Genomic DNA, 14,413 nt, shown 5'->3' with positions numbered 1-14,413 from the left:
CCAGTCTCCTTCTGGTCTGTAAAGTCTCTCTGACCTTGAAGAAACACCAAGGTAAAGTTAAAGAAGGAATTCCAACACATAATAAAACTTCTTCACTTCCCTTTCAGAATGTACAAAATAATGATGTGCCGGCTTTCAGATGTAGCAATAAAGTAAGAAACACAAATGGCAAATTTCAACACCCAACTTCCTCTAAACCTAAATGTCATAATTGACCAAAAATCTATTTCTTTAGTGGATGTTAAATGATGCATAAATCTTGTTGAACATGAGAAGAGGTAACTTGACTTTATCAAAACAATGTTATACAATAATTTAGATCGCATTCAAACACTATACCACTGGCAGTGTGACGTTCGTCCAGTTCCCCGATGGGGAATCAGCTTGGATATACTCATGGGAGAGGGTCTCGAACCTTTAGACTTTAGATTTTAGAGATACAGCGCGGAAACAGGCCCTTCAGCCCACTGAGTCCGCACCAAACAGCGATTACCCTCACACCAGCATCATCCTAAACACTAGGGACAATTTACAATTTTACTGAAGCCAATTAATCTACAAACCTGTACTTCATTGGAATGTGAGAGGAAACAGGAATACACAGAGAAAACCCACGCGGTCATAGAGAGAACGTACAAACTCCATACAGACTGCACCCGCAGTCAAGTACGAACCTGGGGCTCTGGCGCTGTAAGGCAGCAACACTACCGCTGCGCCACCGTGCCATCCACTACAAACCAGAAGGCAGTTGTACTTGTAAAGGTTTAATGCAGTTGTGAATAGGATTCCAGCCAATTGTGAATGCTGGCCATGGTGCCCCATCTACACTAGTCCCACCTACCTACATTTGGCCCGTATCCTTAGACGCTAGGAGCCATTTTCCTTGGGGAGAAAAGTGCAGAACTACAGGGCATAAATTCAAGGTGAGAGGGATTTCTTCACTAGGATGTTGTAGAAGCAGGTGCAATGGTGACAATGAAGACATTTAGACAGGTACATAGATAGTTTAGTTTACCATACATCTTGGAAGATATGTATGGGAAGGAAGTTCAGATGATGATTTACACCGAAGAGAGACACAAAATGCTGGAGTAACTGCGGGATGGGCAACAGCTCTAGATAGAAGGAACGGCTGATGTTTCGGGTCGAGAAGGGTCTGACCCACTGAGTTACTCCAGCATTTTGTGTCCACCTTGGAAGATAAATCTTAAAGATACATCTTCAGCCCACCAAGTCCTCGCTGACTATCGATCACGCGTTCACACTAGTTCTATATCATCCCACTTTCGCATCTACTCCCCACACACAAGGGGCAATTTACAGAGGGGGGCAATTAACCTACAAACCCGCACGTCTTTGAGATGTGGGAGGAAACTGGAGCATGCAGCGGAAACCCACGTGGTCACAGGGAGAGTGTACAAACTCCACATAGACGGCACCCGAGGTCAGGATTGAACCTGGGTCTCTGGCGCTGTGAGGCAGCAGCTCTGCCAGCTACGCCACTGTGCTGCCCAAAGGATAAGGAATGCTTGGAGGGATATGAGTCAACCAAAGACAAATGGGACAGGGTCAGTTTTAAAACCCAGTCAGCATGGATCGAGAGGGCCGAAGGGCCTCTTTCTGTGCTGTATGACTCAGTAACTCTAAAATAGATTGAGCATAAGTTAAATGAATGGGTAAGTGGTTGTTACAGACACAGACAAACTGCCAGCTATAATTGCATCAAGCTGAGTCTGGTTGGAAAGCTATAATTAGAGTAGGAAGCTTGCTTGCATGTCTTTTGGCAACTAAGGATAATCATTAGTCGGAACATGGAAAAGAAGTTAGGGGCAGCACAGTAGAGCAAGTGGTAGACCCACTGCCTCACAGTGCCAGAGACCCTGGTTCAATCCTGATCTGGGGTACTTTCTGTGTGGAATTTGCACGTTCTCCCTATGACCACGTGGGTCTCCTCCAGGTGCTCTGTTCCTAGTGTGTAGAATAGAACTGGTGTGGGCGGTGATCGCTGGTCGGTGTGGACTCAATGAACCGAAGGGCCTGTTTCCCCACTGTATCTCTAAAACTAAAACCTAAGTTGCCTGGGATGGAGCATTTCAGTTATGAGGAGAGATTGTTCCAGTTTCCTCACACATCCCAAAGATGTGCGTGTTTTTGTAGGTTAATTGGCCTCTGTAAATCGCCCCTTAGTGTGTAGGGAGTGGATGCGAGAGTGGGATTACGTAGAACTAGTGTGAACGGGTGATCGATGGTCGGCATGGACTTGGTGGGCCGAAGGGCCTGTTTCCACACTATATCTGTAAATAAACTAAACATTTAGAAACGTTGGATCTCACATCGCCAGCTAATCTGACGAACATATCCAATCGCCAAACCCTGGAAATCGAAAGGAAACAGCAGATGCTGGATATCAAAAGGAAAAACAAAATTTGGAAATACTTTGAGCATGTAAAACTCAGCAGTATCTTCAAAGGCAACCTGACCTGCGAAGTATTGCCAGCATTTTATGTTTTTATTTCCAGAGTTAGTGCAAACTGCAACAAAAACATGCTTTTCCTTAAATTCTCGAATGGAGCTCAGTCACCACACAATGCTGAGCCTTGGGTTTCGTGTAAGTGATGGATGACAATCACAGATTAGATGATAGAACATAGAACATATCTCAGTACAGCACAGAAATAGACCCAACCAACTCCTAATGTCAGTGCTGAATATGATGCCAAGTTAAATGAATCTTCTCTGATAACAAAGAGACTAGATTTGGAAGGGCAATTGATATCCTGCTCCATCGGACAACAGTGAATAAAACTGACGGAGGCTGCCGAGAATGAAGAGGGACCTGGCTGGGGAGGTGGGGGGGTGAGAATGAAGGGAGATCCCGGCACATGGCGGCAGGCAGTGGATAGGAATGTTTGAAGTTTTGTAACTGTATCATCACCAAAACGTGGCGATTCTTGTGTACAGCTTAGGTGAGGTCTGTCGTACGATTTTACCGGGTTATGTGCAAATCAAACCATTGCACTGTACCCTAGGTACATGTGACAATAAAGTATCATTGAAGCATTGAATCACCGAATGCCCTGAAGCAGAACAGAAAATGCTGAAGTAACTCAGCAGGTCAGGCTGAACAAAGATGCACGGGTGAGGAGAGGGACCATGGAAGGAGATGGCTGGAGAAACTGGCTCCAGTTTCTTCCAACATCCCGAAGACGTGGAGAGCTTGTTGGTTAATAGGCTTCTGTAAATTGCCCCTGGTGGAGTGGATGTGAAAGTGAGATGACATAGAACTAGTGTGAATGGCTGATCAATGGTCAGCGTGGACTCGGTGAACTGAAGGGCCTGTTTGATCAATTAAAAAAACATATTTTTTAGAAGCACAGAAAAAAACTCCAGGGACGAGAAAGTCTGAGTTTATCTTTTCTTATCTCTTCTGTACGTGGTTCATTTGAAAACCACCTTCAGTTTTGGGCATCTTCAGTATATCATTCGTGCACATACTTTTGTAACAAACACTTGCTTATTTTACACACATCCACTATTCTCTGTAAGTTTAAATTTGCAAGAAAATGTTGCCTCGGCAAGTTTTGTCCATGATCCCCCGCATGGAATAAAAATTCACGAGATGGGAGGGAAGCTTAATCTGTCGATTGTATCTTAGAAGTTAATGGCCCGTGAGTGGTTAAAAATCTGGGTGGTTATCAACCTGTGCTGTAATTGCCAGAGGCACTCACCTGAAAACTGCAAACTCTTGCAAACAGCTCCACCCAAGACTGCAAGGAATTGCAGAGAATTGCAGATGCAGCCCAGACCATCACGCAAACCACCCTCCCTTCCATTGCCTCCATCGGCACCGCACACTGCCTCGGCAAGGCCACCAGCATAATCAAGGAAGAGTCTCACCCTTCTCCCCTCTCCCATCAGGCAAGAGGTACAGAAGTGTGAAAACGCATATCTACAGATTCAGGGACAGTTTCTACCCAGCTGTTATCAGGCAACTGAACCATCCGATCAACATCCTACCAACAAATAGAGAGCAATCCCGACCTCCCATCCACCTCATTGGAGACCCTCGGAATATCTTTAATTTGTCTTTACTGGATGTTATATTGCACTAAACATTGTTCCCTTTATCCTGTGTCTGTACACTGTGGTCAGCTTGATTGTAATCATGGATAGTCTTTCTGTTGACCGGATAGCACGCAACAAAAAGGTACCTTGGTACATGTGACAATATGCTAAACTAAACTAAACTAAACTAAATTAATATAAACTAAACTGAACTAAACTAAACCAAACTAAACTAAACAAAACTAAGCAAAACTAAGCAAAACTAACCCAACCTCTGAATGGACATGTTCCTGAAGGTTGCATCATATGATCTCTTCCCTCATGCTACTGTGCTCCCAAACTTCCACCATTGGTCACCTGACATTTGGGAATTGACATGGAATCTTAATTTTTTGCCATAATCATAGTCATACAGCACGGAAACAGGCTCTTTGACCCAACTCGTCCATGCCGACCAAGATGCCCTATCGAAGCCACTCATTTGCCCATGTTTGGCCCATATCGACTTGAACCTGATCCACTTCTTTGGTTCCTTCAAGGATAAGCTATTCCTAATGCTCTCCCTTCTCAGCTCCCATCTTCATAAGCGTCAGGATGACCGAAGCTCTGTTACCCATCTCTGCATTGTCCTACTACCCACCACCCCCTGATCTCACTGGACTTCACTGGCATCTCTTCAAAGCCCTCAATTGCCATACACCTTCCCTTCTCTGTAATTTCTTCCATTCAGAGACTGTTGAAATTCTCCAATTCAGGGCTCATGCCAACACCAGCCTCTGTGACTTGAATAAGTGCCCAACCTATGAGCCTTGCCGTTCATTCCATATATCTATCTCACTAGGGTCTCTTCTACATCCCGCAGCTCCGCTCTTGCTCCCCCTCCCCCCATTCGTAACAAGGACAGAATCCCCTTCGTTCTCACCTTCCACCCCATCAGTCAGTGTATCCAACAAATCATCCTCCAACATTTCCGTCACCTACAATGGGACCCCACCACTGGCCACATCTTCCCATCCCCTCTCCTTTCTGCGTTTCGCAGAGACCGTTCCCTCCGTAACTCCCTGGTCCACTCGTCCCTTCCTACTCAAACCAACACATCCCCGGGCACTGTCCCCTGCAACTGCAGGAGATGCAACACCTGTCCCTTTACCTCTACCCTCAACTCCATCCAAGGACCCAAACAGTCTTTGCAGGTGAGACAGAGGTTCACCTGCACCTCCTCCAACCTCATCTATTGTATCCGCTGCTCTAGATGTCAACTTCTTTACATCGGTGAAACCAAACGCAGGCTCGGCGATCGTTTCGCTCAACACCTTCGCTCAGTCTGCCTTAACCAACCTGATCTCCCGGTGGCTGAGCACTTCAACTCCCCCTCCCACTCCCAGTCTGACCTTTCTGTCATGGGCCTCCTCCAGTGCCATAGTGAGGCCCACCGGAAATTGGAGGAACAGCACCTCATATTTCGCTTCCCAGTTCTCCCTCTATCTTCCTGTCTCCACCTATATCCTTCCTTTGTCCCGCCCCCCTGACATCAGTCTGAAGAAGGGTCTCGACCCGAAAGGTCACCCATTCCTTCTCTCCTGAGATGCTGCCTGACCTGCTGAGTTACTCCAGCATTTTGTGAATAAATACCTTTGATTTGTACCAGCATCAGCAGTTATTTTCTTACACTATCTATCAATCTATCTATCTATCTATCTATCTATCTATCTATCTATCTATCTATCTATCTATCTATCTATCTATCTATCTATCTATCTATCTATCTATCTATCTATCTATCTATCTATCTATCTATCTATCTATCTATCTATCTTATATATATATATATACACACATATATTTATATATATGTGTGTGTGTGTGTGTGTATATACATATACATATGCATATGCACAGATATCATATACATACACACACGCACAAGCACACACACACACGCACACACACACACACATATATATGGATAAAGACATAGAGTGGTAGGTGCCTGGGGCATGCTAACAAGGGTCGTGATGGTGGCAGATACAATACTAGCATTTAAGAGGCTTTCAGATAGTCACATGGATATGGAGGGATGCAGGCCGAGGAAATTAGTTTAACGTGGGCATCATGTCCAGCACAGATATCGCGGGCTGAAGGGCCTGTTCCTGCGCTGCACTGTTCGATGTTGATGTGGCTTAATATCAGCTTTTGACCATCTATGATTGTGGAATATTTTACAATCTTTGAAGTCCTTTATTAATAAAGGCTTTGTGATTTTACAAGCAGTTCAGAAAGAGGAAGGGTATTATATTTCTGACACTGCAGAGCAACTGTTACACAACTACGGCTCAAGTAGGGTGGACCTTACAATAACATTGGAAGCATTTCACTGTTGATCTTTTAGCTTGTTCCCAACCTTGAGCATGCTGCAGCCTTATAGAACTCCATGAACAGGACATTCGAAACGAGGGTAGAGCTTTGCAAATGGCGGGAGTAGCGCTAGGCTGTATTGTTGAATTTGTTCCAAGTTTGGCTTTGGCAACGCTGTTGTAATGCTCAGTAGTACTTCACTTGCCTGCTGAGACAGAAGGGTATAGGTTCATGGCTCACTGCAAGCACTGAAGTAAGTAATCTTGGATGACCAACATCAACAGCAGATTAAATGTGTAGGAAGGAACTGCAGATACTGGTTTAAACCAAACATAGACACAAAATGCAACTCATTGGAACAGGCAGCATCTCTGGATGGAAGGAATGGGTGACGTTTCGGGTCGAGACCCTTCTTCAGACGTCACCCATTCCTTTTCTCCTGAGATGCTGCCTGTCTCACTGAGTTACTCCAGCATTTGGTGTCTGTCGACAGCAGATTAACCAGTCACTTTCACTCACTGCGTTTTGCAGGACATTTTCTCTGTGCATGAGTCAGCCGCTATGTTTGGCTGCATTAAAAGCACAAAGAGGAAAGTCTTGCGTTCCTACAAGTGTCAGGCTAAAAAATCAGGTCATCCTAAAGTATTTTGCAGCCAATGAAATATTCATTTCACTGTCATGGTTGATAAAAGGTATTAGATAAGAATTTTAAATGAGGTAAATAATTCCTGGGCTACTGTGAAGTGATGCTGATGTAAAAGAAGAAAGCATTAACTCTGATATTTGAGGACACGATGACCTTTTCTACGGAAACCTGCAAATCTTGGAATCGTAAATGGCATAGTACAGGAGAAAAGCTTCTTTTATTTATCCCATTAAGCATCTGCAGGCTGTTTGTGTGGGCGGCTCGGTGGCACTGTGAGTGGAGATGCTGCCTCCCAGCACCAGAGACCAGGTTTAGATCCTGCCCTTGGGTTCTGTCTGTGTGTGGAGTTTGTACATTCTCCCTGTGACCGCATGGGTTTTCTCTGGGTGCTCCAGTTTCCTCCCACATCCAAAAGACATGCAGGTTTGTAGGTAAATTGACCTTGTAAAGTGCCCCGTGTGTGGGGAATGGATGCGAAAGTGGGATAACATAGAACTAGTGTGATCGATAGCCGGCGTGGACTCGGTGGGCCGAAGGGCCTGGTTCCATGTTGTATCTTTCAGTCAACCAAACAATCAATGCCAATAAATGTGTAGAAAGAAACTGCAGATGCTGGTAAATACCGAAGATAGACACAAAGTGCTGGAGTAACTGAGCGGGTCAGGCATCATCTCTGGAGAAAAAGGAAGGGTGGCGGATTGGGTCGGGTCTAAAGAAGGGTCCCGATCCAAAACGTCTCCCATCCCGCTCAGTTACTCCAGCACTTTGTGTCTATAATCAATCCCATTAATATCATTTCTCAGCTTCCAACCAATAATCCTTATCCAATCCTCTTTAAAACGTACTGAAGCTGCTTCCACCATCCCTTCTGGCTGTGTTCCCAAGTCATTAATCTCTGCACAAAAGACATTTTCTTTCAGCAACTGGTTGTGTTCACGGTGACGTACACAATGATAAGATAGCAGCTCACATCTGACTATTCTCACAGAATAAACCAGAAACAGCCTTGTGCCTCATTCTAAATGACCCTCTCGGCAAGAGCAATTTCAGGAGACGTGCACATTGTGGAAGTGAGGCCTATAATATGGGCAGAGATGTGGGAAGGGGAAAGGTAGAATGTAGGGAAAGCCTGAGATGGATCAACTAAAAACAACAGCCAAAAAATACACCAACATCTCCAGAGAAGATGCGACATGTCTCCAACGACTCCTAAAAACTTCTACAGATTCTAAAGAAGCATAATCAAGGACCTTTCCCACCACAGTAATTCCTTCACCCTGTTCCCGTTGGGCAGAAGATACAGAAGCTTAAAAGCCATTTAGGATTTGTGAGATCTGAGGTAGGAGTTTATGGGGCCCACAGTTGTGCAGCTGGTAGAGTTGCAGCCTCACAGCGCCAGAGACCCTGGGTTCGATCCTGGCGTCAAGTGCTGTCTGTGTGGAGTTTGCATGTTCTCCCTGTGACCGCATGGGTTTCCTTCGGGTGCTCCAGTTTCCTCCCACATTCCAAAGACCTGCGGGTTTGTAGGTTAATTCGCCTCTGTAAATTGCCCCTAGTGTGTAAGGAGTGGACGGGAAAGTGGAACAACTTAGAACTGGTGTGAACGGGTGACCTTGATCAGCGTGGACTCGGTGAGTCTTAGGGATGTTTCCATGCTGCATCTCCAAATTAAACTAAATTAAACTAGTGTGAACAGGTGATGATCAGCATGGACTTGGTGGGGCCAGAGAACTTGTTTCCATGCTGTATCTCCAAACTACCTCTGAACTCCAAACTAAGATTCAGAGGCCTCAGGTTCAGGAACAGATACTTTCCCAGAACCATTTTGTTCTTTAATCGATCTATTGGACCTCATATTTCGTTTGGTAGCTTACAACCCAACGGTATGAACATTGAATTCTCTAATTTGAAGTATCTTCTACTTACACTCCCCTCACCCCTTCTCCCATTTCTTCCACCCTAGTCGTTTTACCCGTTCCACTGTCCTCCTCATTTTTTTCCTCTTGAGATCACACCTTCCCTTGCCAACAATGGCAGGCACCGCCCTGCCTGACGTCATTTGTGGCCGGCCCGAATTGGTATTGATTTTCTTGCCTCCAGCTTTTCACATCCAATTCCATCCTGCTAATTATTGCCATGTCAATAGACAATAGACAATAGACAATAGGTGCAGGAGGAGGCCATTCGGCCCTTCGAGCCAGCACCGCCATTTGTGATCATGGCTGATCATCCACAATCAGTAACCCGTGCCTGCCTTCTCCCCATGCCCCTTGGTTCCACTAGCCCCTAGAGCTCGTACCATTAACAATGCCAACAAGCAACTCGTAAACAGCAGTACACAAGCAACACCTACACATTAAGACCCGCACAGGTCTGAAGATGGATCCGACCCAAAATGCCACCCATCCATGTTCTCCAGACATGCTGCTAGGGACTGCTGGGTATGCTGCTACATACTAGAGACAATTTTACAACATACCTTAGCCAAATAAACTACAAACCTGTACGTCTTTGGAGTGTGGGAGGAAACCAGAGAAAATCCACGTGGTCACAGGGAGAAAGTACAAACCCCAGACAGACAGCACCTGTAGTCAGGATTGAACCCGGGTCTCTGGCGCTCTTAGGCAGCAACTCCACCGCTGCGCCACCAAGAGAGAGCTGGATAGAGCTCTTAAGGATAGCGGAGTGAGGGGGTATGGGGAGAAGGCAGGAACGGGGTACTGATTGAGAGTGATCAGCCATGATCGCATTGAATGGCGGTGCTGGCTCGAAGGGCTGAATGGCCTACTCCTGCACCTATTGCCTATTGTCTATGCCATGTTCAACACCCCGACCGATGAAAAACATGGATCGATGACGTTTCGGGTTGGGATCCTTCCTCAGGCTATTGGTAATCACACGGAACTGCAGATGCTGGGATCTTGAGTAAAACACAAAGTCTTGGAGTAATTCAGTGAGTCAAACAGCATCTCTGGAGCTAATTGACATTTTGGGTCGAAGCCCTGCTTCAGTTATGTAGTCGGGGGGAGAAAGCTGGAAGAGAGGTAAGGGTGGGGCAAAGCCTGGTGAGTGAGGCAAAATTGAAAGGAGATAAGTTGAGCAAGTTCATCGATGGATACGGGTGTGGGGGGTTTTGATTGGCAAATGGGTGAACAAAGGCGAGAGATGGGAAGAAGACAAGATGCCATGAGAACGTACAAACTCCATACAGACAGCACTCGTAGTCAAGATCGAACCCAGGTCTCTGGCACTGTGAGGCAGCAACTCTACCACTCTGCCACTACCTCATTGTGACCAATGGGAAGAAGTTCCATGTTGAAGAACTGCTTCTTCTCATAACCACCCAGCACAATACCTCAGCACCAAACCATTACTGATTACACTACCATGGTTGCCCCATATACTTTGTTTTTGGACTATGATGGTCTCATTTACTTAGAATAACTGATAATTTATTGTTATTTATTTTTGTTATTTTTGTTTCCAAGAGACATCTAAGGGGCAGCACTGTGGCACAGCAGTAGAATCATTGTCTTACAGTACTAGAGACCCATGTTTGATCCTGTCTGGACGGAGTTTATGTGTTCTCCCTGTGACTGCATGGGTTTTCTCCGGGTGCTCCAATCTCCTCAAACACTCCAAAGGCGTGCAGGTTCATAGGTTAATTGGCTTCTGCCAAAATTACCCTTTAGTGTGTAGGTCAGTGCTTGTACATGGGATGATCGCTGGTTGGTGCGGAATCGGTCGGCCGAAGGGCCTGTTTCCATGCTGTATCTCTAAAGTTTAAAGTTTTGGATAGGCACATAGAATGAAGGCAAACACAAAATGCTGGAGTAACTCAGCTGGACAGGGAGCATCTCTGGAGCGAAGGAAAGGGTGATGTTTAGGGTCGAGACTCTTCTTCAGACTGATGGGCAATCTCCCCAGATGCTGCCTGTCCCACTGAGCATTTTGTGTCTATCTTGGATTGAAACCAACATCTGCAGTTCCTTCCTACACACAGAATGAATTGGTCGGCATCCTGTTTGGCACAGACACTTTGGGCCAATGCCCTGTAGCTGTGCTGCACTGTTCAATGCTTTATGTGAATGTGCCTGTAAAGCTGTAACAAATCAGAATTTCATTGTTCCACTGGTGCATTTGTCAACACACACTCTTGACATAAAACACAGAACATGAAAAATGCAACACAGGAACAGGCCCTTCAGATCACAATGTCTATGTGGATGGATTCTTGTGCAAGCTGTTCCTGCAGTATATCCCTGCCCTCTGACCTCTACCACCAAGGGGTAAAAGGGCAGAGGGGCGCAGGGGGGCACCACCACTTGAAGGTTCCCCTCAGACTGGCGCACCATCTCGACTTGAAACTCTTCTCATCCCCGAAGAGAGCCTTAATCAAAAGGATTGCTGGCATTCAGATGCATTTCCCCAGCACTCTCTCAAGGGCAATTAAGAATGGGTAGCTTTTCCAGCCACATCTAGAAAAACAATTAAAGCCAAACACTGATAAATCTTACACAGTGCCAGAGATCCAGGTTCTATCCGGACCTCGGCTGCGGTCTATGTGGAGTGTGCACGTTCTCACTGTGACCGCGTGGGGTTTCTCCAGATGCTCAGGTTTCCTCCCACATCCAAAGAGTTTGTAGGTTAATTTACCTCTATAAATTACCCCTGGTGTGTGAAGAATGGATGCGAAAGTGGGAAAACAAAAAAAGACACAAAGTGCCGGAGTTTCTCCAACACCTCGAGTCATCTTCTTTGGGGATAACTTCGAACTAGTTTGAATGGGCGATCGGTGGTTGGCGTGGATCCTGTGGTGTGAAGGGCCTGTTTCCATGCTGTATCTCTAAAATAATCTCAACTCTAAACTACAAGCACCCGATTTAAACAAAGCTTTTCTCTAATGATATAGAAATACAATAGACAATAGACAATAGGTGCAGGAGGAGGCCATTCGGCCCTTCGAGCCAGCACTGCCATTCAATGTGATCATGGCTGATCATTCTCAATCGGTTCCTGCCTTCTTCCCATACCACCTGACTCCACTATCCTTAAGAGCTCTATCTAGCTCTCTCTTGAATGCATTCAGAGAATTGGCCTCCACTGCCTTCTGAGGCAGAGAATTCCACAGATTCACAACTCTCTGACTGAAAAGGTTTTTCCTCATCTCAGTTCTAAATGGCCTACCCCTTATTCTTAAACTGTGGCCCCTTGTTCTGGACTCCCCCAACATTGGGAACATGTTTCCTGCCTCTAACGTGTCCAACCCCTTAATAATCTTATACGTTTCGATAAGATCTCCTCTCATCCTTCTAAATTCCAGTGTATACAAGCCTATAACCGCAGACGCTGGTACGAATCGAAGTAACTCAGCGGGTCAGGCAGCATCTCTGGCGAGAAGGAATGGGTGTGACGTTTCAGGTCGAGATCCTCATACAACTACATAACAGAGAAAGCGTGCGGGAGTGTCAATGAACAAGATAACATTTGGAGGACAAGCACACAGGTAAAGAACAAATACGAAGTGAAGCAGATGGTAAACAATAGAGGTTAATCTTCCCCCGGTGCGTCAGGTTCTGGCCTGAAGTTCATAAATAAACATCCATCGCAGCACACATTCATTCTCCCGTTGGTCAACGGTAAACCCATATCAGGGACCTTTGGAAATCGCAGGATTTCTCAACGTGTTGCAAAATCTCTTGCCAGCGAGTTTCAAAGTTGCATCTCAAGCTTAACGTTTTGTTTTGTTAAACAAATCTGTCAGGGAGTGGAGGGATATGGATGATGTGCAGGCAGATAAAAGTTGGTCTCGGCATCTTCGTGGACCGCAGGTTCCTGAGCTGGACTGTTGTTTGTTCAATTTTCTTAATCGGGACAGGTTGGGAGGCGGGAGGGGTTTACTGTATATAGAGCGAGCGACAATCTTACAAATGATCTCTAAGCAAGGATACACCAATCGCTAGGAAAATGCAATTAAGTCATTTTACATATCAGCGAAGCAAGCTACATTTTTTGGGAGACACAAGGAACTGCGGATGCCGGGGTCGTAGCAAAACACGAAGTGCTGGAGGAACTCAGAGGGTCAGGCAGCATCTGTGGAGGGAAGGTTTTTTTTTGCCTCGGGAGTCTGAAGTAGGGCCCCGACTGGAAATTTCGCCAAAGGTAGACACAAAGTGCTGGAGTAGCTCAACTGGTCAGGCAGCATCTCTGGAGGACACGAACAGGCGGACGTTTCGGTTCGGAAACCTTTTGCAAGGGAGGGGGGGTGAAGATTGATGCTGAATGATACCAAAAGATAAACACAAAATGCCAGAGTGACTCAGCGGGTCAGGCAGCGTCTCAGGAGAAAAATGATGGGCGAAGTTTCGGGTGGGAGACCCTTCTTCAGACCCCATTGCCCGCATAGGTGCTGCCCGACCCGTTGAGCTACTTACTCCAGCACCCAGACCCCATTCCCCGCTTACCAGGTGCTCCAAACTTCGGAAGCAGGCGTCGACCATCATGATCTTCCACCTCTCGCCCAATGTCTCTGGGAGTGGGAGATACACGTAGTAACCCAGGAGCACGCTGACCACCGCGAAGGACACCAGCTTGATCCCCATAGTCTCTTTCTGCTGCCTCGCCGCCGGTGTGAAGATCCCCGAGTGCTTCTGCCCCCACCTCCCCTCCCCTCCCCTTCAAACCCAGGACTGGAAGATCAAAAATTAACCTCAAGTCAGTCCCGCTGAGCTGAGCTGCCGCTGCAGCCGCGGGAGCGACAAAGTTTGAGATCCAATTTTGCAGAGCAGAAGTGACAGCAGCTCCTCTTGACATCAGCTGATCGCATCGTTCAGTCGTTGCCGAGAGTCCCGGAGCGAACACTGACTGTGTGGCTGAGAGGTGTGTGCTACTCTGCACAAAGAAATAATCCCCCCTCAAAGTACAGCAGCAGCAGCAGTAAGCAAACAAGCAAGCAAGCAAGCCCATTCGGCGGGCAACACACGCCGCCGCCTTCAGCTCATGCCCGCGGCTCTTTAAAATAGCTTTAACGTCCAATATTGGCCAGTTCCAGCCACTCCCCGCAGGCTGGGAATTCTTGTGTGCATGTACGAATCACTGCCTGCCCAGTTCCTGTTTCCAATATTGACCCAGTCTACTGACCTGCTGCAAGGAGATTACTTTACACTTTAGACTTTAGAGATACAGCTAGGAAACCAGCCACTACCCCGTACACTAGCACTGCCCTACACCCGAGGGACAATTTACAATTTTTTTACTGAAGGCAATTAAACTGCAAACCTTGGGATGGACATAACTTTCACCGCGCCACTTTCAGGGAACTGTGTACCTGCGATCACGATGCAAGAC

At 46.4% G+C, this 14,413-nt stretch overlaps 1 protein-coding gene across 2 annotated transcripts in view; it reads right to left on the bottom strand.

Moving 5' to 3' along the window:
- Positions 1-14,212, bottom strand: part of LOC144599515 (arylacetamide deacetylase-like) — a 37,816-nt gene extending 23,604 nt beyond the window's left edge. Inside the window, exon 1 of one of the 2 annotated variants that reach the window (XM_078410487.1) lies at positions 13,531-14,212. In XM_078410487.1, the coding sequence (XP_078266613.1) occupies positions 13,531-13,668 (138 nt within the window). In that variant the 5' untranslated portion in view covers positions 13,669-14,212. Of the gene's footprint in view, positions 1-6,466; positions 6,575-13,530 lie in introns of those variants that run through there. The other variant, XM_078410488.1, reaches the window with a different exon arrangement.
- Between the last annotated feature and the right edge of the window lie 201 nt (positions 14,213-14,413).

Source organism: Rhinoraja longicauda, chromosome 13 (genome assembly GCF_053455715.1).
Source record: "Rhinoraja longicauda isolate Sanriku21f chromosome 13, sRhiLon1.1, whole genome shotgun sequence".
Taxonomy (NCBI): domain Eukaryota; kingdom Metazoa; phylum Chordata; class Chondrichthyes; order Rajiformes; family Arhynchobatidae; genus Rhinoraja; species Rhinoraja longicauda.
Note: the sequence above shows the minus strand (reverse complement) of the source record. Positions and strands in the feature narration are given on the sequence as shown.